This window comes from Sylvia atricapilla, chromosome 24, assembly GCF_009819655.1.
Source record: "Sylvia atricapilla isolate bSylAtr1 chromosome 24, bSylAtr1.pri, whole genome shotgun sequence".
NCBI classification, from domain to species: Eukaryota; Metazoa; Chordata; class Aves; order Passeriformes; family Sylviidae; genus Sylvia; species Sylvia atricapilla.
In genome coordinates, this window is record NC_089163.1 from 1715247 (window position 1) to 1741072 (window position 25826).

General features: G+C 50.9%; 1 protein-coding gene across 1 annotated transcript; it reads left to right on the plus strand.

Moving 5' to 3' along the window:
- Positions 1-1496: 1496 nt before the first annotated feature.
- Positions 1497-15277, plus strand: FNDC5 (fibronectin type III domain containing 5). Its single transcript, XM_066335148.1, has 6 exons — positions 1497-1697; positions 9981-10096; positions 10416-10614; positions 12132-12224; positions 14175-14308; positions 14965-15277. The coding sequence occupies exons 1-6, from the start codon at positions 1619-1621 to the stop codon at positions 15004-15006; spliced, it is 663 nt and encodes a 220-aa protein (XP_066191245.1). The 5' UTR covers positions 1497-1618; the 3' UTR covers positions 15007-15277.
- The last annotated feature ends 10549 nt before the right edge of the window (positions 15278-25826 follow it).

Genomic DNA, 25826 nt, shown 5'->3' on the forward strand with positions numbered 1-25826 from the left:
CATCCCAAAGATCCCTGCAGGGCTGTGCCCAAACCCTGCTCCTTCCATCCCACCCATCCCTGCAGGGCTGTGCCCAAATCCTGCTCCTTCCAGCCCACCCATCTCCGCAGGGCTGTGCCCAAATCCTGCTCCCTCCAGCCCAGCCACATCTGGCTGGATTTGGGGCCCCCCCAAGCTCGGCGCAGGCAGCTCCAGTGAGGGGCTGAACCCCTGAGCTCCATCCCGGGGCTCCCACTCCTCCCCTGCACCTTCTCTGGTGCTGAACTGATGAAATTTTAATCTGCTGCCAGGCAGGAGATGAGAGGGAGGCCCCACAGGCATTTCCCTGGGATGCAGCACGGACACGATGCTGGGAATTGTCATCCTCCAGGCTCGGGGGTGGCAGCACAGGGCTGTCCCCTGGCTCTGGCAGAGGCTTTTTGGTTTTCCCTTGGGTGCCTGTCACTTGTCCAGGAAAGATTTTTTTTGAGGGGACTCCTCAGCTGGGGGGTGTCTCTCTGTCCCCCCCAAGCAGCACTGAGGGAGGGTGACAAAAGGATGGTGGCAGAGGTTGCCAAAACCCCTCACAGCTGATTCACTCCCCTCTTCACCCAGCTGCATGGATGAGCAGAGGAAAACCACCAGTCCATAAACCAAACCCTAGGGACCGGGATTGACATTAATGTGGGGACCCTGCTGATGCTCGTGGCTGTCCCCAGCACACCCGGGCAGGTGGCAGATGGACACCTGGGACAGACAGACAGTGAGGGGACACACAGCCCGGCCCCCAGCACCTCCCACCCACAGCACGGCCGGGTGCTCCCAGTCAGAGCTGGAAACTGCCACCCGTGCCCAGTGCCACCCCTCACAGGGCCAGGACACCCCAGTGCTGCCGGGGAGCAGCCGAGGGGTCACAACACGGTCCCCCCTTCAGTGTCGCATGATTTGGCAGCTGAGCTGGGACTTGGATTATATTCCCATCAGCCGCGAGCATCAATCAGAGGGTGCCGGTTAATTAACCTGGAGGCACGGCTAATTCCAGAGGCTCCTCGTATCCTCTGGCCACGGAATTTAGCGCCTGCTGGCTGTGTGACACCCCGGCGGTGACACGTCCCCGCTGCTGTGCCCCAGGGCTGCTCTGGGCAGGGAGAGGGACCCTCGGTGGTCCGAGCAGCCCCCGGGAGGGCTGTACCGGGACCCCGGCGGGGGAAGGAGGGGCGGGACGGGGAAACTGAGGCAGAGAGCGGGGGGCCCGAGCCGCCCCCGTCCCACCGCCCCCGGGGCCGGGGGAGGGACCGGAGCGGGGCTGCCCGGCGCTGCAGCGGGCGGAGCCGGGGCTCGGCGGGGCCGCCTCCCGGTCGAACCCAGCCGTACCGTACCGTACCGAACCGAGCTGAGGCGAGGCGAGCCGAGCGCTGCCGGGCTGAGCGGAGCTCCGCCGAGCCGCACCGGGCGGCACCGGGCGGCACCGGGCGGCACCGGGCGGCACCGGGCGGCACCGGGCGGCACCGGGCGGCACCGGCCCCGCCGCTCTCCGCGGTGCTGAACGACTCCGCCGAGCCCGCAGGACGCGCCGCCGGCGGGGCCCGGCCCGGCCCGGCCCGGAGCGGCTCGGCCCGGCCCCGAGCGGCCGCGGGGGATGGAGCCCTTCCTCGGCTGCACCGGCGCCGCGCTCCTGCTCTGCTTCAGCTACGCCGGTCTGCGCCCGGTGGAGGCAGGTACGGGCGGCCGGGCCCCGGGAGCGGCTGCCGGGGCGGTGGGGAAAGGGGTTCGGGGCCAGGAGAGACCCTCGGGGCGCGGGGAGCAGCGTGAGCTGAGCCGAGGGGACGGAGTTTGGGGGCGCCGGGACTTTGCCGGGATTTGGGTGCGGAAGAGGCGGCGATTTGGGACACGCAGCCCCGCGGCACCGGGGCTCGGGTAGCGCCGGGTCCCAGCGTGGGCGCTCGCAGCACCGGGCATCCCCCGGGAAGGCGGCTCGTGGAGATGTGGAAACGGGGACAGGGACAGGAGCCCCTCGTCCTGCGCTGGGAGAGGTTTTGGGTACCTGAGCAGCGGCCCCGGTTCGTGTCACGGGGCTGAACTGGAGTGGAGGGGGCAAAGGCAGGTCTGCCCTGCCAATGCCCCTTCCCGGCTGCCCAGGGCCCAGCCAGGCTCTGCTGGGAGCCCTGTGAAGGCTGGGGGAGCACCTTGGTCCCAGAGGAACCACGGTGGCCCCAGAAGAACCATGGTGATCCCAAAAGAACCACCTCTCCAGGGACACTGCACATGCTGCCATGAAAACCAGGCCCCTCCGAGCTGAGCAGGTCACCTGCAGCTGGGGGGATCTGTGCTGAAGGCAACGGTCCCTTGAGCTGGACTTAATTTTGGAGCTCCCAGAATGGCCCCAAGTCCACTCTTGCCGTCATTGGCCCCAGAACCCCCTGTGTGGGTGTAAATTGGGCATTACTGGTGGAGCTCCCCAGTCACCCTCCCAAGCAGCCCAGGGCTGTCTCCTTTGCTGGCTGCAAGATGTTGGTGGAACAGCTGCTTTGATTCCCAGACTGCTGAATGCCAGGATATCTTGCATTCCAGCAGGCTGGGGGTGATTATTAGGGATGCAGAGCTCCAGGGAGTGGAAATTCCTTCGCTCCAGCCATCCCTGGAAGTTGCTGGAGTTACATTTGGCCTCTGTCAGGGCTGCAGCAACCCCTAAATGCTCTCAGCTCTGCCACCCGTCCTTGGGCAGGCGTCGCCTTCTGAAGTTGCTGTTTCACAACTGCCAGATCCGGGGAGATTAATGAAACATTCCCAAAGGGAGGGAGCGATGAGGAAAACACCGCGGCACAATGGAGGCGTCTGCAATTGTGACAGCACTCGGGGTTCTCTGTAAACTAGGCCACTTCCCTGCTCTTCCTTATCCTTGGATCACCTCAGCTGGCATCTCAGAGTAAACAGGGAGTCGTGTCCTTGCCCATAAACCGCCTCCTGCTCCTGCCTGGGCCGGGAGGTGTCCGTGCCACGTTCCTGGGAGCTCAGGGTGAGCTGTGTGACTTTGGTTTGGTGGCACGCACTCCCCACTGCCTCCTCCTGCTGTGTCACCCGTGCCAAGGGTCCTGACGAGCTCTCCCTGCACTCAGGTGAGGCAGAGAACTTGTGCTGTCCCTGTTCTCCAGAGCAGGAGCAGAGGGATGAGGGCACGGAGTGATTTTGCCAAGGTCACATAGAGGGAGTGGCAGTGTCACCACCAGCTCCGTGTCCCCAGCCCTGCGTGATGATGTGGCCACCAAGGCACACAACCCAAGAGTCATTGGAAAAGCCTGTGGGGAGGAAATCATTTCCTGGCAGGGATGGAAGCTCCAGGGCCCATCCCCTTTGGACCCAGAGCTCGTGTGAGTGAGTTGAAAATAATTCCTGTCATGAAAGATTAAAGCTGTCGTGCCCAGGAGGGGACTAGTGCAAATTCCCCCCTGGCAATGCCAGGGCAAGGGCTGGTGAGTGGCACCAAGCACAGGCCCTGCTCTGAATTCAGGGATTTTGGCCAGGCAGGACCATTTTTTACCAAGGTGATGCCAAGGTGAGTGAGGAGGGGAAGCAGGAGCAGGAGGATGAGGTGGCTGAGAAATAACCTTCACACCAACGCCCTTTGACAACCCAAATCCCACCTGGCTGGGTGATGCCCTCCCATCATCCCCACTGCTCCAGAAGGTCCCTGAGGAAACACTCAGGATGTTTGGCAAGTCAGGAATAAGATTTATTTTACCCTTGCTCTGCCAGCAGTCCCCTCCTCGTTAGGCTGAGCTAATGAAGAGAGGGGAGCTGGGCTCAGGGCACTGCTCAGGGCTCAAAGAGCAGTGGGGAGATGATGGAAGTCACAAAATAGGCCACGACCCCTGTGACATGCAAACAGCCTCACTGCGAGGTGCCAGCCTGTAAAGCAGCTCAGCTCAGGTTTATTTTTGGGAGATGGAGAGCAGAGGTGACAACGCTGCTCAGGTAAAACCTCCCCTGCCAGCACAGCTCAGGGCCAGCTCTCAGGACCTGCACAAGCTCCAGTTTGAGGAGCCCCTTCACAGCTCCCCCACCTCAGCTGCCCAAAAAGCTGCCAAACTCTCCTGGCTGGATTCTGGTCTCTGCTCAGCTCTGAAGTGTGTCCTCACCCCCCTGAGCCACTGCAAACCACCTTCACCCCTCCCCAGGCAGCTCCCCAGCCTCCAAGGGGGAAGGAGAGCAAAGCAAAGGTGACAATCTGACTCCAGGTGCTGATTCCCAGCTTGTCCGAGCCCAGGGAGCTGGGATCACCCTCGGATCAGAGTGAGCAACAACCTCAGCACGCTCAAGAGAGCAGCTAAAGGTCTCTCAGCCCTTTGGGAACAACAAACCAACCCGTTCCAGCCCTTTCTCTCCATCCCAGAGGCCGGGGAGATTCCTGGCTGGCTGACGGGTGGCGTAAGCACTTTATTGATTTTTTTGCTGTTGGGCGTAGGAGGGATTTAATTGGGATGTGGAGGTTTCTCACCCCGGTGTCAGGCTCTCAGCAGGGATGGTGCTGTGAGAGGCAGCCAAGGTTGAGCCATCCTCTTCCAAACTCTGTCTCCTGCTGGGAATATGCTTGTGGAAAAGGGAGATTCCTCCCAGAGACGTGTGCTTGCAGTTATTAACCACTCACTCCGTGGCAGTGCCATCCGTGTGCTGGCCCTGGATCCATCCTCACCCTTCCAATGTTCATTGCTAAACAAACTCTTGCTGCTTTATGAAGTGCCCAGAGGCTGAATTGAGGCCTGGATCGAGTATAATTCAGTTAAAAGCAGAAATGTATTGAGCAGTGAAGCTGCAAACCTTTATGTGTGCAGTAAAAAGCAGGACACAAGAGCAGAGCTGGGCCAGGAGCAGGGAGCAAAATCCTGGGAAAAGTCTGCATCCAGGACTGTCCAGGAAATTCCCAGCCTTCCTCACCTCCTCTGATACTACAGAGTGTGGGATAAGAGGAGCTAGAAGAGCCCATGGTACCCAGTTCTCCGTGGATATTTGGATCCTGGACAAAACACGCCATGATGGGAACGACTCTGCTCCGAGCTGGCAGCATTTAAACCCAAATTGTGGCACTGGGGAGACCTGAGAGAATCCTGCATGTCTCTGGGACTCTCCAGGGTAGAAATATTCCTTCCTTCTGCCCTGAAGAATTCCCAATTCCTGTCTGGCCACAGTCTCTGCGCTCCCTGAAAAGGCTCCACGCTCCCTGGCAGCATTTCCAGCACGTTTGGGCAGCTGCTCCCTGAAGAATCAGCCACAGAGCCAAGGGGTGGGCAGGAGGGGGCTGGTGGCCTATTAATATCCCGTTTTTATAGGGAAGTGAGCGGCCAGCAGGGAATAATTGCCTCTTTCCCAGCTGAAGAACCACCAGTTGGCCTCTCTGCTCTTTGAAATCGCTGGAGCTCAGAACACAGCTCCACTTCCCGTGGGGCTGGGAATGATCCCTGCTCCCACACGTTCCCCTGGGGCTCCCTTCATTAAAACCCTCGGGAATGCTGAGCAATGTGCCAGCTCTTCCTACATATCCCATAAAACCCACAAGCAATTACATCCACGGATGGGATCCCTGCTGGGAGAGCACAGAGAAAGCAGCAAAAGCAGCTCTGTGGGAATCCAAACTCAGGGAAAAGGGCGGTGGGGCTGGCAGGAAACATCACATGGAGTTTTAGGGATGCTCCTTTCAGGTCGTGTCCTTTCATCTCCTGCATCCCCCAGGGAAGGTTGTGGTGCAGAAATCAACTACTGGGAATTAAGGCTGGAATTCACTGCTTCCTGCAGGAAAGGGCAGCTGGAAAGCAGGGAATGAGCTGCTTCAGAGCCTCAGCTCAGCAGACCGTGTCCCTGGGGCTCTGAGGCAGCTCAAGTCCTTCCAGCAGGGCAGGAGCTGCTTGGGAGAGGAGTTGAGTGAATTGGAAAGTGCTGGGAACACAGCACAGCCTCGGGAAGGATGCAATTCCAAGCACATCCATGGGAGAGGTGAATTCAGGGGGGTTTGGGGGCCTCTTGGCTGGAGAGATAAATCCAGAAATACACTTTAATTCCAGACCTATGGCCTGGACTCGGCTGGCCTGAGGTGACCCCAAGGATGTGACATTTCCACAGGTTCCTCCTCTCCTTTGGTGACACCTTTGTGGCCCGGGAACCTCCCTGATCCTACAAACCCCAGGGTTTGGACACTACAATATTCAGCATCCCCCCCCATTCCCAGGTGACAGCAGCAGTGGAATGGGACAAAACTTTTTTCCCTGCTCTTTTCCCCAGCCCTCCCATCCACGCCACAGCTCCCGTGGGGAATCCATGGATTCCCTCACAGGGAAGAGGGTGGGCTCCTCTTCCTCGTGCCCACAACAAAACCAGAGTTGTAAAGTGTGTGTGTGTGGGGATCTTCTCTCTCTCCAATTGAAGTCCAACAATAACGAGGAAAACATTTAATGGAGGGCAGGGAGGGGTTCTCAGCAGCGGGAAGGGATTAAGGATCGTCTCCAGGGCTCAGGATTTTTTGGTGCACAGCGGAGGCTCCGACCTGCTCCTGCCAAAGGGGCCCCAGGTGCGGCGGAATCGGGGAGGGCTGGGCCTGGGGGATGGGACATTTCGGAGTCTGTGGGAAGGAAACGAGATGGGATTTTAGAAAGCTTCGGTTTTTAAGCTGCTATTCGTGTTGAAAAATCCTGATTTCAGCTGAAATCATCAGGGTTTCCCTTAATGAGGGGTGGGGCGATTTCTGCTGACATGAAAATGAGGATCTTTTTCCATCCCAATTCGGGCAAATATCCTCTGCCACTTTGCAAAGTGGGATTTGCTCCAGCATCCTGCACTGGGCTGAAGTTAAAGTGCCAAAGCAGGAATCTTGCACCATTCCCTTATGGAGCAGACAGGGAATGTGCTGCCCTCAGCAGCTCTGGAACAAACAGGCACAAAAAAACCCCCTTTTGATCCACAACCCATTCCCTGCAGCATTCCCACCCTCTGTGCCTGCTCCCAGAACACCAGCAGCTTTCCTGGCTGCCACAGGCACAGAAGCAAAGTTTCCAGGAGTTGCACATGACTCTGGAAGGAAACAAAAATTTGCATTTGGCACCTCGAGGCCCGGCTTGAGCTGCTGACCCCCTGCAGCCAGCTGGAAATTACAGGAATTACACCTTTTCCACTTGATCTCAGCCAGGCTGGGACTAACAAAGAGCTGCAACAGGGCTAGGGAGCCAAAAAGTCATGTGGAATATCTTGGAACTGTGTTATAAGTCTTAGGAAGTCGTGATCTCATCATTTCATCTCCTGGGAATGGGCAGAAAAGCAACCTCATGGATGAAAAATTTGGTTCCAAATTATTCCCGCAGCTCTGGGAGCAGGAAATTCATCTTCCTGGGTCTATATTTCTGTCAAACACAGTTTAACTCTCTTTTTAGTGTTTTTATGCTGGTTTGGCATCACTGATTTGGGTGTAGCAGTGCAAGGGAAGGCACATTGGGATCTGCCGTCCTGGATTTTAGAGCTGCTGACTGCACTGCCCCATCCCTCTCTCAGGTATTCCTCCAAAGAAAGGTTCTAGAATGTTCCTGACCACCTACTCCAGGTGATTTCTCCCTCACCTCCATCCAGATTCCAGTTTTGGAGGCTTCAGGCAGCTTTCCCTCCTGCCTCACAGCTCTCCACCCTCTCCCACCACTTCCCAGAAGACTTTTTTTGCTCTCCTCCAGCTCTTCAAGGTCTTCCCAACTCCCCCATATCTTCTGCCATCAGGAAACTCGGACACTTTTTATGCTGCGCCTCCCTCAAGGTCACAAATTTCAAAGGGGACCTGAACACTCTCAGTGCTGTTCCCTTTTCCAAGCATTTTTTTTTCCCCCGTGATCTCCGTTCCTGTGGGGTTAATTCATCTCTTCACAAAGCCCTCCTTTAACTGAAGCTGGCTAAGTCAGTGGTAGCTCCTAAAAAAAAAAATTTAAAAAAAAAATATATATATAAATTTAGCTCCTAAAAATACCCAGGGAAGACAACCACGCCGGGATTGAGCGGTGCAGCCGGGAAGGGCGAAGTGCTTGGCTGCAGCTGGAGACTGTTTTGTCTCCCATCCCTCAACTCCGTCATGTCCTCCGTATGTTCCAGCAAATTCATCAGGCATGACTCACAGACCTTCCCCGTGCACATTCCTGTCTGCTGACCGCCCCTTCCTAAAATTAGACTCGACTTTTGTTGCTTCAGTCACGGGGGAAGGTGAAGAGCTGCAGACCCACGTCCCTTCCTCGTGTCACAGCCCGCTTTGGAAGGGACTTTTATTCCAGCATGGGGAGGATGATCTGTCTCCATCCTCGGCTCAACATTGGCACTGCTGCCGCAGGGAGGGTGAGGATGGTGAGGGATTCCATCCCTCTAGAGCGTGGCTGAGGAATTCTGCCTCATTCCATGAGGGCCAGGCCCTGGGAGATGAGAATGCTCTGGGTCAACACTGACTCCATCGTTGCTCCAGACAGGAATGACATCCCTCTGTGGAATCACAGAGACTTGCTGCTCCTCCTGAAGTCCTAAATTTGTGTGAATTCAGCCACTCAGTGACTTTTTTTTTCCTCACTGAGGGATTCACTGGATTCAGTCTGGCTCGAATCTCCAGACGTTTTATTCCTGAGGGTCTATCTGCTGGCTGTGAAAGGAATGAGGGATCACTGTGCCAAGTGACCTTCAGCTGGGGAATTCTGTGCTCCTGTTATTCCTCTGTTCCCGGGGGAACATTCACCAGGAGTGATGTCAGACACTGACACTACAGCTTGAATATTTTCAGCCCCATCCAGGCGGCTGGGAATGACCATAAATCCAACAAGTGTCACTGGAGATGGGCACAAGTGCACCCCTCTTGTACTCGTGGTGACCTGTCCCAGCCCCAAAGGGGTGGTTATAATGAAATAAAAGTATTAATTTATCATAAAAGTTAGAATAAAATAACTCTTCCTCACCCTACTGACCTCCTGGGACTACTCAGAGCATTCAGTGCTTTGGGTTCAGAGCAAAACTGAAGATTGTGAATTAAATTTGACCAGAGGAGTGGGAACAGAGTCCAGCTGGAAGAGCTGTGCCAAGCCCAGGAGGTAAAATCTCCCCTCGAGATGCCAGGAAGGGCTTTGGACTGAGCAGCTCCCTTGGGAGGAGGCTCCTGGGGAGGTTGTGCAGGAACCCAGCTGTCCTTGGCAAGGCTGGCAGGATCCTGCTGGAAATTCAGCTGGGCTCTGGGAATAAACACAAAGCCTCAGGCTCCTGCTTTCCTGGCCTGCCCTTTCCACATTACAATATCCACCGTGTCCTGGCAGCTCCAAGTGGCTGCTCGCTGGCTGTGCTCTGACATCAGCCACAAAAACATTGTAAGAAGCATTTTTTTGCCAGGGAAAAGCAAAAGAAACTCTCCCAGTTTACTCCTCTCCCACGTTTCAAACCTCTGGAATGCTCATCAAAGCATTCGGTGTGCACACTTCCATGGCAGAGCTCAAAATTCCTCCCAGCTGTCACTGTCAGGGAACAACAGGGAAAAATGTGGCTGGGGAAGTTGGGATGAATGAGCTGCTCAGGGCTCGGCTGTGGTGTTCAAGGAATTCTTCCCAAGGGTCGGATATTTCATACATAGAATGGTTTGAGTTGGAAGGGACAGGAAGATTAGCCAGTCCCACTCCCTGCCATGAGCAGGGACGATTTGCACTGGCCCAGGTTGCTCCAACCTGGAGATGAGGCAGCCACAGCTTCTCTGGGCAATCTCCACCACCCTCCCAGGGAAGGATTTTTTCCTTCTATTTAATTTAAATTTCCCTTCTATCAGTTTGAACCAGTGTTGAATGTAACTCATATTCTGAGGTGACATCTCCTAGCTCCGCCGTGGGAATTGAGACCTGGAGTAGCAGCAATTTCCAGGTCACATATCCAAAACGGATCCTGAGGAAGGTCCTTTCCCACTCCTTGCCTTGCCCTCGCTGTGTCTCCTGCCCCTGTAAAGGCTCTGCTCTCCCTCCTTGCAGACAGCCCCTCGGCTCCAGTAAATGTCACAGTCAAACACCTGAAAGCCAACTCGGCCGTGGTCACTTGGGATGTCCTGGAAGACGAAGTTGTCATTGGATTTGCAATTTCTCAACAGGTACCGTGCCTAGAATTACCCAGTTTCAGCCATGTCCATCTCCCCCTCAGGTCCCTTCAGTTGCCAAACCCTCTTGCTGCAGTTTAAGCCCATTCCTTCCCGTCCTGTCCCTCGTGGTGCTGGAGGGGATTTGGCTCCCCCGTCCCCTTTGCAGCGGCTCTTTTCACGTTGGTGGCTGCAGAGAGGGAAGGATCCTGACGGTTTCTCCACATCCACGTGGTGGGCAGGGCAGGAATCGGTGGCCTTAGGTGGCAGCAGATGCACACAATGGGAGGGGAGGTCTCTCCACCACTCTGTGCTCTCCTCTCTCGGCTTCCAGAAGAAGGACGTGCGGATGCTGCGCTTCATCCAGGAGGTGAACACCACCACCCGCTCCTGTGCCCTCTGGGACCTAGAGGAGGACACTGAGTACATTGTGCATGTCCAGGCCATCAGCATCCAAGGCCAGAGCCCTGCCAGTGAGCCAGTCCTCTTCAAGACCCCCAGGGAAGCTGAGAAACTAGCCTCTAAAAATAAAGGCAAGTGTGGGTGAGTTCCTACGTGGCCCCTGGGACACAGGGCTCCGCAGAGAGGAACCAGGATCCTGTGTGGTGAGAGGAGCTGGGAGAAACCCTGTGGGATAAATAGGATCAACTCAGTGGGATAAACAGGATAAACCCCGTGGGGTAAAAACTCACGGGGGTGAGTGTCCTCTCAGGATGTGCTGGAGGGGACACAAGGTGACGGGGAGATGCTGCTGGAGGTGGCTGCTCCTTCTCCCTGTTTCAGGTGAGATTTAAGGAAGTGAGGAGGAGGTTTGCAGCTCTGTGTCCTGCTCCTTACAAGTGGAGAATGCCAGGGGATATTCCTGGCCTGAACTCACGTGGAACCAGCCCCTCTGGATGGCACTGGGCACACCACTGCCCACAGGGCACTTGTGGCATTCATGGGGCCTCCTGTGCTTGGATTTCAGGGGAAAAAAAAGTACCCAGAGGCTCCCACTTTTCTTACATTTTCAATATTTCTGCCAAATCACAGAGAGCTGAGGTTGGAAGATCCCTTGAGATCACCCAGGCAGGGTCAAGCAGAGCAGGTTGTCTGGGATCACATCCAGCTGGGTTTTCAGTATCTCCACAGAGAAAATCAGGCACTTCCTCACTGGCAACTCCTTCACTTGCTCCTCTTTAGCCAAACCAGGCTGTTGAGGGTTTTCTGTCAGCAAGAATCCTGCTCCAAAGAGGGTCTGGCAGTGCAGGGCTGTGGGGACACCCAGGTCCCTCCCTGCCAGCTGAGGGTCCAGCCTGTTCCAGGGCTTTTGGCCTTGGTTCTGAGGATGCAAGTCCTTGACTCTCTTTATTAAACTGATTTGGAGGCTGTAAATCCTGAATTGCTGTTTATCTGGAAGCACTAAGAGGAGCACTGCTCCTTTCCTGGGGGCCTGAACTGTAATCTCCTTAATGCTTTGAAGCCAAGGAGGCGAATTACGCCCTGCAAAAAGGCTCTGCTCCTTTCTGAATCCCAAGGCTCTGCTGAAAAATATCCTGCCAGGCTCCCCACGCCGCTGAGCTGGAACTGCTGGAGCATGCAAGGCTTTGTGACAGGTGCAGATGGCACTAACAGGGACAGGGACAGCAGAGAGAGCAGCCACGGGGACAGATAACACTGCTCTGTCCCCTGCTCCTCCTTTGCCCTGTCCCCTCAGGATGTCACAGGATAAATCCTGGAACCCCAGACTGGTTTGGGTTGGAAGGGACAGAAAGCTCATCCTGTTCCATCTCCTGCCACGGGCAGGGACACTTCCACATCCCAGGTTGCTCCAAGCTGGCTTTGGACACTTCCAGGGATGGAGCAGCCACAGCTTCTCTGGGAAATCCATTCCAACTCCTCACCACCCTCACAGGGAGGAATTCCTTCCTAAATCCTAACCCAAGTGCCCTCTCAGGACTATTTCCCTGCTGGCTCTGCCCCTGACACACTGCTTGGGGTCAGGGACACTCCTAAACCAGGCTCTGAGCTGGGTTTTGGGGTCTCACGGTGTCTCTTTGCCCTTGTGCAGATGAGGTGACAATGAAGGAGATGGCGAAGAAGAACCAACAGCTGCGAGCGGGGGAAATTCTCATCATTGTTGTGGTGTTGTTTATGTGGGCAGGTCAGTCCTAACTCTCTGTCAAAAGTATTATCCACGGGATACCCTTAGGAATGCCTGGCTGCACGTGGAACCATGGAAGAAACCTTTCCTCCCACAAAAAGTTGGAGTTGTCACTGTAAAGGCACCTCAAGTTGGGCTTTGCAGCTTGAGTTTGGTCCACCAGGAAGCAGAAAATGGATTTGATGGAAGCAATTCCTTATGGCTAATCCTGTAATCTCATTTTTTTTTTCCAGACTGCCCTGATTATGACGCCCTCAGCCACAGAATCATGGAATGGTTTGGGTTGGAAGGGACATAAAGATCATTTTGTTCCACCCAACCTTCCACCAGAGCAGGTTGCTCCAAGCCCTGTCCTGGAATGTTTCCAGGCATCCAAATATCCAAGAGGATATGCCTTGAGTCCTTCAGATCTTACAGGTTGCAGTAATTTTCTGGATATTATATGACTCCGATGCTCAGGCAAAACGGAGATTTACGAGTCTTGCTCTCCACAACCACATATTTATCTTTATATTCATATTTATATCTCCCACAGAAATTTCCCCATCATAGAAGGGGATGGAGGAATCCAGGTGACAATGAATCAAATCCATATATAATAATTTTTTCCCCCTTATTTGCATCTCTAGAGACTGGACTGCAATTATTCTTAAAGCCAAGAATCGCATGAAAACCGAAACGAACTTAGAGGATTTCCAGAACCTCTAGGCCATAATTTTTTTCAGCATTTATGCCATGTTTTAGTTGTACACATCCCACTTTCAATGCCCTGCCAGGGAAAATAATCATGAATAATTACATGGGGTGATTGAACAACTGATTCATCTCCCGCTGTAGAATAATCTGCGACTTGGATCAGCTGGGAACAAAGAATTTGCTAATCCCACAATTTCCCTTCCAGACAAATGACTTACATTTAAAAAGCAATAAAGGGTGTGGGGAGAATCTCTCTACATCAAATGGGTCCTTAAAGGAGTCTCAATACACAAAAATCTCCTTCCAGCTTTTAACCTGTAGCACAAAATTCGGGAAAATCCAAACGGAACCAATCCATGTCCAGGGCTCTGTATTGAGCTAAACCCCAGCTTTTGTGTTTCTGGGATTTTTCATGGCACTTTCCTCCTTTGTGTGTCAGTTTTACCCAGAAATCACACAAGGAGTGGCTGCGGCAGATGTTAACGCCTTTTTCTCCTGGAATCAGCCGTTCACCCACATTCCCAAAGAAAGAATTTGGGCCACTGTGTTTATCAGCAAAGCCTGGGGGCAACTGCCCAACTCGTTTTGTAGAGCAGTTGATGACGTGAGACCGGAAGATTTAAATATATTTGGCTATTAAGGAAGATTTTTTTTTCAGGGGAGGGAAAAGCAGCATCTGCCTGGATCCACTTCACCTACGTGTCTGGAATCTGCAGGCAGAGACGTTATTTGGTGGAAACATCACATAAAAGCTGCTCAGACAGACATTTGCAGTCCTCTTACGTGCCACGGCTGCCCCTGCTTCCCTCTCCACGTGCCTGGGTGTGTGTGGGAGGAAATTTCCACTCGCAGCTTGGTGCCGCTGCCCATTTGCAGGTGCTGGCAGGTTCAGAACCTCTCCTCTGCCAGCTCCAGCTCCAGAGGACAGGGAGCAGAGGACACGTTTTCACCAGGCAGAAATTCCAAGGAGCTCCAGTGCTCGCTGAACCGCGGGCTCGGTGTTGGTCCAGGTCCAAACGCAAGGCTTAAAACACTTCATAACAGGGAGGCTGGAATATAATTAATCTTCTGTCGTCCTGTCTAACTAGTTTAGCGTGGAATTAAGGGAAGGGAAGAGCCAGAGGGCTGCCTGGCCGTGCTCTAGGAGGAGCTGGGACTGCAGCCGAGGCTGGCCAGAAGGGATCTGTGATCTCTGCGGGCTGCTGAGCCTCTGTCGGTGTGATCGCTGATGATGCTCTCTCTCTCTCCCGGCAGGGGTGATCGCCCTCTTCTGCAGACAGTACGATATCATCAAAGATAACGAGCCCAACAACAGCAAGGAGAAAGCCAAGAGCGCCTCGGAGAACAGCACACCCGAGCACCAGGGCGGGGGTCTCCTGCGGAGCAAAGTGAGTGCCCGCCACCGAGTTGCGCTAAATCATCCTCTCTCCAAAAAATAGCCTCTGTTAAAAAAATCCTTCCACCCCTCCGCAGCCGGGATGAGGGAAGGGAACACCCTCCACACCCACGGCTCTGCGGATCAGGACGGCAGAGCTTCACTCCCACCTCCTGGAGCCTGCGTGGCCGACAGAAATCAGATTTCGAGCCACGTTTCTGGATGATATGAGCATCTCTGGAGGAAAAAATTAAAAATTGAGTTCCTTGGGTCCTCCCAGAGCAGCACGTGGCAAAGAGGACACTGCTTCCAGTAATTAACTGGAGAGTTAATCAGCAGGAGCAAAGATGGTGACATGCACGATGTCGAAGTGTAAATAGGGCAAGGCTTTAATTTATCCCAACTTATTTCAATTAATTTACCTTCCTCGTGTTTCTGTCCACATCCCCACCCTAATTATTTAGTATTTTGAATACTTATTATGGTTTATGATGGTTCAGAAGCAGTGATGATCCCCACAAGCCTAAAACCTCAACTCCGACCCTCTTTCATCATCATGAAGGGGTGGCAAGGAGAATTTTCACACAACACGACCTGCAGACTGCCCTGAGCTCTGATGTGATTTTTTTCCCTTCCACACATTCGTTTTTCCTTTGTTTTCTCTCCTAGTTTCCAAAAAACAAGCCCTCAGTGAACATCATTGAAGCATGACAGCCTGACACCTGAGAGATGGACTCCATCCCTCACTCTCACTCTGCCTCTGAGCCGTGATGACTGGGGAGGTGAAACATTGTCGGAACGATTTGCAAAACAAGACCTCGTGATTGTCACTCGCTGGCATCCACCTCCTCATCCGTGTTCTGCAAAACATCTGGCCAGGAAGGGAAATCCTGCAAAAAAAAAAACCAAAACAAACCCAAACAAACCCTGACACCCAAACGAAGAAGATGGAGAAGAATCAGTGATTGCTGGAGCGATCTGTGAATCAACCTGGGTTGGAGAAATGCCTCCTCTCCTCGAGCTCCATCTTCTTGGACAGTTTTCCTGTGTTTTTGGGAATGCACAAGGTTCTGTTGTGTCTTTCTCTGGTCTCACTGGCACTCCATCCCAGCAGTATTCCCAGGCATCAAGCACATCCCTCTCTGAGCAGGAACAGAGGGAAGTTCATGGCAAACACCACCGAGAAGCCAAATTCTGGCTGCTGTGTGCTCGGGCCTTGCTTCGTCCATCGATGTGTGTCGTGTAACACGTCTTGCAGGTGGGTTTTTCAAACAAAACAAAACAAAAAGGCATCCCCCAGTTTTCATTCCCACCAGGAGAACTCCCCTGGTTGTTCTCCAGCCAGGCTGCAGCACGTTCTCCACTGCTGCTGTCTCTCCTCTCTCACACTGGTGCTCTTCACCTCAGAAAAATCGGGGAACACTGAGGCACAGACCAACACGAGGGGGACACCAGAAGCTGTTATTTAGCTTCCAGGATAATTTCAACCATTTTCTTCGTGGTATTTTCAGCCTGGGCCTGAGTCCAATGGGATAAAAGGTCCATAAAAATGTAGCCAGTCAGCAAAAAAAAAAAAACCAACAAAAAAGAAACCGAGAAAAGGACAAAATACCTGATGATACCGGTTGCTATGCAAGGTCTCCAGGGGGCAAGGGCTGTTTATTGTGGAAGGCTCTGGCCTGAGGAGCCTTTTTCTGAGGGCTTAAGTTCTTAAAATGCTTCTTTTCGTGAAGTTTCTGTGTGGGAAGGGCGGGTTCTCCTGATGCTGGAATGGCAGGAGGCTGCTGGAGACAGCCCTTCCCAAAAAAAAGGGATTAGGATGGATGGGAAAGGGGCTGGGCTTCTCCTCTCTCTTAGGAAACGCTGAACAGGATCCCTGGGGATTGCTGGTGCTCTGGAAAGCTGGGAGATGCAGGACCATGACATGAAAAAGATTTACTCTTTGTCGTGTGCCATGGGGTATCTGTATTTATTTAATTCCTCCACAAGACCACTCCATATGCACTTAGGGGATGAGGCAGGATCCGACCCGTTCCGTCAAAAGCCAACAGGGGTTGGCCTGAGGAAGGTTTGGAGGAGCCTGGGTTGGGAATCCCTGCAAAGGACCAGGCTGGCAGTGAGGAGCTGCCATCTCTCCTCTTCCCCTGTCACCAGCTTTTCCCAAAGAGCTGGTTTGGGAGAAAAGCACTGGGAAGTTCTCCTGCAGAGGTGCTGGTTGCAGCCTGGCCAACCCCAAAGGTGTCTCCAGGATCCTTTGCCTGAACAGACTCTTCCATCACCAAGAAGGAGAGGTCACCACCTCTGATACAGACAGAGCAATAAACATTTTATAATGTACAATAAAAAATTAAAGGCATCTCTTGTGTCCTTCTAATGCCTGAATTAAATCATTTCAGCAGCACAGACCCCTTAGAAATGGGGGTACTTTGTATTTCCCAGACATAAAACCTAAACAGACCTACAACCTAAAATATTTTCTTAGTGTCTGGTGGAGAAATCCAAGGAGCTTCAGAGTTGGTTCTGGTTTGCAGGACACACAAAAAAAACTTGCATCATAAATAACTCCCCAGCCCTACCTAGCAAAATTCTTCAGCCACGTCTGTTATCTCCTAAGGAAGAAATAGCATTTGGAATCCACAGGCCTACAAAGGGAGATTTAGGACAGATGGTACAGCATGTGCAAAATGATAAGGGAGATGCTCTCTCCTAATCCTGGGGCAGACAGTCAAGCAAGCAGCCCTCGGAGAGCTGCTCCAGAGGAAATCCAGCCTGGTAATTTGGCAGCTTGAGGGGGTGTGTGGCCGTTTTTAAGGCCAGTTGTCCCTGGGAATTCAGACCATATCCCTTTTTTTTTTTTTTTTTTTCCCCACAGTTGTTGTTCCCTAGGGACAGGTTGAAGCTATTTCTTTCCATCCACAGAGATGTGAGCACTCATTTGGTAGAACAGAATTAAATTTAAAGTGTCAGTTTGGGGCAGAGTTCAATACTCAGATGTGGCAGGAGGTGCCAGGGTTATTTTTGATAACCTGCAGTTGATAACCCATAACTGCAGGCATGGAGAGTATGGAAATGTTGTTTGTGAGGAGAAACAAATGGAGGCTGGCAGAATTCAGCTCAGACAGGGCTCAGTTCAAGTGATTCCCTTCATGGAAATTTTTCAGCCACTCTCAATTGAGGTGAAGGAGTAAATCCACACTTTAGGAAAAGGTTATAGGAGAAGAAAGTTACTTATAATGCTGCCGTTCTGAGGGTCATAAACATCAAAGCTTTAACTGCTGTCTGGGTATTAAATCCCACTGTAACCCATGAGAGTGAGCTCAATCCTAAACCCATCTTTAGAACAGAGACCTCGCTCCCGTCAGCAGCTGCCAAAAGATACTCCCGAGGTGTTTTACAGTCAATAAAGGCAAGAGATCAAGCTAAAATAAACTCAAGACACACTCAGGGAAGTCATGCTGGGCCACAGCACAACACACCCTCCAGACCACCCACGTCCCCCTACGTGTTTTTGCCCTGACTGCTGATTTTGACTCATTGTTGGAAGCGGGGAGCTGCAAAAGGGAGGTTTCAATAAATCCTAAAAAGCAGCAAGTGGGAGTGGGCTGCTGTGCCAGGGATCCCAGAGAGGCTGATTCCCTGCTGATCTCTGAAAGCAAAGCCCTCCCAACTGGCTCGGGATGAATCCCGTTGATTTCCAAGAACCAACTGAGCAGAGATTCGGGGCACAATAGGAGCAGAGGGAGCTGCAAACAAAAAAAAAAAAAATAAAACCCCTTTTGCCAGCACACCCAGGGCGTGTTTGGAGTTAAGCACCGCTCTCCTCCCTCCTTCCCAGCACTGTAATATTATGCCTACAAGTACAATTTAACCGATAGATTCCTCCCCCACGAGTTTAGCAAAGAGGAGCCGCGGGAGGAAGTGTGGAGCAAACAAATCCTGCACAGCGTGTCCTTCCAACTCACAACACAGCCCCAGCCACTTGTCACCCCCTCCCCCGGGCCACCAGGCACAAGGCTCCGTGCTCCGAGGAAAACGGGAACACGAGGCTTTTTTAATTTTTTTTTTCCTTCTTTTTCTTTGATTCCCTGCCACTTCAATAGAAGCCGAGGAGGAAACACCTACACGGAGGGAAAAGTGTTAGCACAATCTCAGCTGGGAATGGCTTTACCGGAGGAGATGCCAAAGGAGAGGAACAGGCTGCTGCTGATGGCAGCGTTTGCCAAAGACGTCGAGAGGTGACATCACTCCAAAGCCAATGTCACAGCTGCACATCCATTTTTTTCTCCAATAAAAAAACCCACCTCGGCGAGGCCTGAGCTTCCCGAGGAGAAGGATGAAGATGACACCATATGTTCTCCACCGAATGTAATTTCCCCCAGATTTGCAGCAAAAAGAGAGAAAAAAAAAAAGCTTCCTAACGATGTGTAATGAGCTATTACAGCCTCGTCTGGAAGCAGCGCTGACCAAATTCAATTCTTCTCCAGTGTTTGTTAAAAAGCTGCTCGATCAACGCACGCTTGTTATGTTAAAATATCTTCTGTTTCCTCCACAAATCTGGTGTCTGTTGAATTGTTTGGTGACCTCAGGCATCCAAATGATGCTGTTCCCCCTCGGTGGTGCTGCAGCCCACACGTCTTGAGGAAAAACAAAAAAAAAAATAGGGGGGGAGCTGGATTCTCCTTCAGCTTCAATTTTGGTTAAGTAAGTTCCAAATGAAGAATCTTCATTATTAGTGACAGAGCCGGGGAAGGCACAGCTTGAATTTCAGATTCCCAGATGGAGGCAGCAAAGCTGGCAGCCAGAAAAAAAATTCCTCTTTTTCCTTGGAATCTGGACGGTGCTGGAAGCAGAACCATCGAGTGGCAATAACGACAGAGCCCCACGATGCCATTTGACACTTTGCAGCATCGTTGTGCTTTTAAACTCACAAAACCCCTCACCTTTAACGCCACCACCTGCTAAATAAAACCTATTTGTATCATCCAGACCTGTTCTGCACCTAAATATCCTCTCAAACCAAACGCAAAATTGTATCAGCTTCCACTATTTCCTGATTCAGGGTGTCATTTCTTCCTCCTTACAGAGAAGAGCTGGTTAGTTTTTAAGAGGAAAGCAGAAAAATAAAAAAAAACCCCACACAGTGGTTTCATTTCAGTCTCCTTGTTTCCCAGCTGCTCTCGGCTGGCTGAAATACATTGATGAACACAATTAAATTTTTAATTGTGAGGCATTTCATCAGTGCTCACACAGGGCTTGCACAAAGCCAGTTTTATTCCAGTTTTTATTGATATCACTGGGTTCTACGACAGCAAAAATCATCAGCAGGGCCCTTGGCTACTCTCTAACAGCAAACACAGAGTGAAACACCCAGTCCTGCCATGAAGGCTTAACCCACGATCCTCCCTCCTCTCTCCACCATTCAGATGTGAATCATTTCCCGTGTCAAAGAGGGGAATTTGCAGCACCAAAGCTGCCCAGAAGCCTCAATCCTTCCCAAGGGGCAGAGCTGCTTCATGGCAGAGTTTTACATTCCCAAAGAACACAAATCTCCTCCTGCCTGAGGGATGGAGGCACCATCAGCATCTCCCTGGTGGGGTCAGGAGCTGCTTGTTGGGAATTTCCATCCCTGGAAGTGTCCAAGGCCAGGTTGGACAGGGATTGGAACAACCTGGGATACTGGGAGGTGTCCCTGCCCTGACTGAGATGATGTGGATGATCTTTATGTCCCTTCCAACCCAAACCATGCTGGGATTCCATGGGTATCAGCTGAAATTGTCCCCAGAGCACAGGAAAACGATTCCTTTTTCAAAAAACTTAATTTGTGGGCTTCACTGGTTTAAAAGCCAGGAACCACCACGTGCTGACAACTCTCACGTGCTTCCAAGGGATTTCTACTTCTCCCTCAATGCAAAAGCTCTCTGGAAATAAAGTTTACAGAGGTAAAAGTCACCAGAGAGGCTCTGGTGGCACCAAGGACCTGATAAAGCTGGGACCCTGGCCATGTCCCAGTCCCAAATGTGCTGACTTTGGGTTCCCTCCTTCCTGCATTCTGTGAGATCTGGGAGTTTGTTGCAGTCAGGTTCTGCTCCAAGCCTCACTGCTGATCCTCTGGACAAATTATTTCCATTCTCCCTGCCTCAGTCTCTGCACGTTCAGTGCAGGGAGAAACTTTCCCTGGTTTCCAAAGTCCTGTCCCACTCTGGGTGCCACAGAATAAAATCTGTGAACCACTCAAAAAAAAAAAAAAATTCATCAGCACTGAGCCAAAACTTTGATTTCTTTAAGATCACATGAGCCAAAAGCATCCCCAAAAATAGTCAGATTGCGATGATGAAAATATGAGATGATTTGCTGCCTGAATAAACTTAATTTGCTCTCCAAAATTCCACCTATAAATACCTAAAGGAGTCACAAGGCCCTGCTGGCACCCCTGGGAAGAACATTGGGAAGATCAACCTATCCACCTCCAACTCATTTGGAGCTGCTCAGTCACACAGGAAAGAAGAAAATGACATCTAAAAGCTGCAAAAAATATTTATAAACTCGAGTGCAAATCTCATTAAATGCTTTTGCAGAAGTTACAAGTGAAACTTAAAACCACTGAAAACCAGACCAATTAACACCTCTAAATGCAGAACAAGAACCAGCACAAAAAGCAGCAGAATCCAATGGGGTTGCACTGCAAGTGTTCAGGAATTCTCCAGAAATCCTGGCCAAGTTCTTGCTCACCCACTGGGTATGGGTTGGAATTTGGGGGATTTCTTAAAAAAAAAAAGCAAGTCAAAAAGTTAAAACAAACCCGAGAGGAACATTTGGATGAGGCTGGAGCAGCAGCAGCATTTCTGAAAAACAAATCTCCATTTCCTTGGTGCTCACAGCTGGTACCTGATGTTCCTGGTAGGAGGTTTTCAAAGGGAAACCACATCCTAAAGGAGGCACCTTGAGAAGGGAGAACATCAAAGCTCCTTTCAGGAATTCTGCCTGGTGCTTCATCACTTCCTTTGCAAAGCTCTTTCTGCCTGGCCCACCACAAAGGCTGAAGGTTCAAACAAAAAAGTAAATTTTCCTCACCAAGCGCAGCACCCTCCTTAAATCCTCTCATTTGCACGTTCTGAAATAACGAGACAAAACTCCACAAACTTTAGGCAGCCTCAGGAAAGCAAGATGAAAACCCAAACTACTTCAAGGGGCTTGGTTATCTGCAGGCCTCAGAGTGCTACAAAGCTTTGCCCCATCTGTGTTTCGAAAAAAATTAACTTTGCTGCCTTATTTTAATCTTAGTTATGCACAGCCTAACTCAGGAAATCACTTTTTTGACCTGTAAAACACTCTGGTTTTCAAAGCAAAACCCAACCATGGGGGTCACTCCTGCAAAAGCACTGTCCAAACATCTGGTTTGGAGCAGGAACATCTGCCTGGCTCCGGGTTGTCACCTCTGTCACAGCACAGAGAGTTTTATTTTCACTGCTCAGCAAGAACAGGCAGTGACCAGAAGGGCTCCAGCCAAAGCAGCTTGGTCTGGATTCCACCCAGAGCTCAGGGAAAGGCCAATTCCCAGGAATTTTTTGCCCTTCCCAGGGTAAAATCCAGCACAGAGCCAAACTCCAAGGTTTTTCCATGCTGCAGTCATGTGCTGGATGTGAATCACAGCTCCTTCCCAGGGAACACAGAGTCTCCCCAGTAATCCCAAGTCTCCTTCAGGAACTGCAGGATCAGCTCCTATTTACCCAAAGGAACAACTTCTGGCCAAAAAACTGATACTTCTAGAATGGATTGTAAGAAGTTTTCCTTGAGGAATCCACGGGTTGTTTGGGAGGAAGGGAGGTTCTCCAAGGCAAACTCTCACTGTGTGCAGCAGTTTCCATTGTCTGCAGTAAGTGTAGAAGAAATCACGACTCTTTTTTACAGGTTTTGAGCCTTCCTACATCTCAGTTCCCTCCCTTGGCCTTCTGAGTCAGAGGTGAAATGGGTCATAAAAACAGAGGGAACATTTCCTACTGCCAGGAGTGCACTTTTCACCCCTGAGGAGAGATGAGGACTTGGGCAAACCTTCACCTGACTCACTCCAGGAAGAGGCTGAAACTCCTCTCCAAGAGGGGAAGTCCCAGGGGCAGATTAATCCCACCAAATATTTGGAGGAGCTTATCCCAGTGCCTCACCATCCACCCCAGGGCTCAGAGGCCTTTTGGCCTGAGGAGAGGGGGCTGGATAAACTCAGCTGCCATGGAACATTGCTTAAAAGCTTTGGAGTTCTGTCTCCTTGGGCACATCCTCGTTCCTTCCACAACTGTTGAGCCCAAACTTGAGATTTGGGATGAGGTTTTCAGGCAAGTTCCACTCCTTTAGAAACCAGGAGTAAAGATTATTTCAGCTTTGCCACAAGAGAAGCCCCTGGACCAAGAGCATCACACTCTGAACCCGGGTAACTTCTCACTCTCCTCACCATAAACTTAGAAATCCACTTTATCAACTCCCACCCCACATCTCTTGAAATTTAGGGTTTGGAGGTGGATTTCATTTGCTTTGAAGTGAAATCTCCCTCCTGAGCTCAGCCACTAAATGGAATTCTCCCTTTCTGTCAGCACAGCCCCAGCCCTGCACCTTCCCTGCCTGCTCTCCAACCAAGCAAAATTAATTTGGGCAGGTAAAAACTGCTTCAAGATTAAGGATTTTTCTTCCCCTCAGCCAGCTCAGCATCAATCAAGAGACCAGAGTCTTTCAAGACAGAGTCTGCTAGCAAAGAGTTCATTTGTATTTCACAGATTTGTTTCTCCATCTGTTCCCTGACACTGCTCTCCCTTTCCATCACCTTAAACACACTGTCTGGTTTTTTTTTAAGATATTGATCTTTGTTATTACAGTAAAACCAGATGGTTTGTGCCTCTTTATAAGGTATTTCCTCCTCCTCTCCCTTTGATTCCAGGGAGATCCAAGGAAATAATTTATCAGGTTTCTGCCAGGTTGTGAAGAAGTCTGATAAAAATTTTAAAAGCATCGAAAACCTCTAGCAAGCACACCAAGCCTCAAGGAGAGCTCCTGATGGAATCCTGGTTGGGAAAAAAAAATGGATGGAGGTCAGGCAGGAGCCAGCTCAGCTTCCCAGAGGTGCCTGGAGCAGTGGAAGGTTCCCTGCTCATGGCAGGGGGTGGAACAGGATGATCTTTAAGGTCCCTTCCAACCCAACCCCTTCTGTGATTCTGCTCCAAATTCCCCAGTTTTAGCAGCCTCAGTATTTGTGTAGCTGATCCAGCCTCAGAATTGCCAAGGAGGATCTCATCAGGAAGGAAATAATTCCATTTACTGCTGGATAAAGGGCAATAACAAAGTGCAAACGCTGACAAATGGTCAGCTGGCAGAAATCTTGTGTGGTCAATTATCAGCCCCCCCATTGCCAAGCAGATGCTCAAATCACAGCTCATTTTTACATCTGCTCCAGCACAGCCTCAGCAGCATTTAAATTCTTAAGGGAAGCTGCAAATAAATGAGTATATTAGGATTTAACAGCATCTAGAAAGCAGAATGAGAGGAGGCCACAAGTAGAGCCACGGGGTTGTCTCCCAACACACTGGAGATGGCTCAATGTGAGAAGTTTATTCTGAATATAAAAGGATTTTTTTTTTCCCAACTAGGCAGCGTGACTTTTAGCACTCAATCACCCAACATAAGAACATATATGAGATATATGCAGATATAAAATATATATATATATATATATATATATATGAAAATGGTAGATAGATAGATAGATAGATAGATAGATAGATAGATAGATAGATAGATAGATAGATAGATGAAAAATGGATTTATATATATGGAGGTTGTATTTCTGGTATATATTTATATATATGAAAGTTGTATTTCCTGCCAGTGCGAGCCACTCTGCAGATGAGGGAAAAGACAAAATCTCTCCTGAAGCCTGGAATTCCCTCAGACAGCACAGCAGCAAGAGCCAGGATCCAAGGAAGAACAGACAGATTACGTAAAAGATGGGATAGCAAAGCAAACATTACCCTGAGACAAATGCCAGGAGATTTGCAACTCAAAGCAGAGCTGAAGATTTGTAGCAGCAATATATTAGCAACTGCTTCCCAGAAGGAATTCCCTTGCTGGCTCTAAACCTGCTGATTTTTTTTATTTTTTTCTTTTCCTTCATGAATTCCTTGGGATCACTCAGCATTTCCTATGCAAACGACACACCCAGGGCAGTGCTGCAGCCCCAGGTGCAGAGGGACAGGACACAGGGCACTGCCAGCCCCACCCAGCAGCTTTTCAGCTGGGACAAACTGGCAGAGCCCACGCTGTCTGTCGGGCTGGATTCCAAGCCTACAGCTATTTGGAATAAGAAAGGTTTGCACTAATAAGAAAATCAAATTGTGTGCATCACAGACAATGTTCTTCCCCGGCATAAGAGAGCTCGATTTCAACTCGTCAGCCGCGCTCGTTTAGAGCTCCTGCCTGATTTTTTGTGACTCACAACATACGTCTTGCATTTTTAATTTGAAAGCAAGAGAAAACAGGCCATTTCAGCTTTCCCTGCCTCGTCCCCTCTGCATTACTTATGCTGGATTCATCTTCTGGAAGCTGCCCTGTGGCGATGCAGCTGTTCCTGCTGCCTGCCTAAGTGCAGGCTCCACACACACACACAACTGTCAAGCTTCTTGTGCCTCGCAAGAAATGGCAATTATTGCACCCATGAACACTCAAAATAACCGCAGGGAGCCGTGGCTGGAAGCTACCAGAATATTTTGCCTCTCAGAAGATCCCAGTCCTACCCATCAGCTGCCACCCATGAGCTGAAATCCAAACCTGCTCTTTGCAACACCTTCCTTTCCACGCCCCCGCAGTCGGTGCCTCTTGGATGACACCACTGAGGCAACACGGAGAAGGTGTCAAAAAATAAACCCAAATCCCAGCACTTGAGCTCAAGATTCCCTCAGTCTGAATCCACATCTCAGCATTTGAGCTCTATTCCCTCAGGCTGAATCCAAATTTCAGCATTTGAGCTCAATATTCCCCCAGTCTGAATCCAAATTTCAGCATTTGAGCTCAAGATTCCCTCAGTCTGAATCCAAATTTCAGTATTTGAGCTCAGTTCCCTCAGTCTGAGCCCAAATTTCAGTATTTGAGCTCAAGATTCCCCCAGTGTGAGTTCACAGGTTTCAGGGAGGTGGTGGAGTCCTGGAGGGGTCCAAGGAAGGACTGGACGTGGCACTCAGTGCTCTGGGCTGGTGATAAGGTGGGAACTCCATGTTTTTTGAGTTAAATTTTCCAATTTTAATGATTCTGAGATGGTTGTGAACCAACAAGACCAAGTTAATCCCCAACAGAACAAGCCAGAGCTCAGCTCTGCTTTTCCCAATGAATACAAACCTGCTTTTCCCTGATTTTCCACACCAAACCCCCTTCACAATATTTCAGATATCTCTAAAACTCCTCAGAGGCAGCCCTGAAGCCAGGCTGATTCCTGTGCAGGAATTTTGTGTATAGCAGTGCACAAAAGTGTCACAGGAGCTTTTTATTCCCCTCTGAAA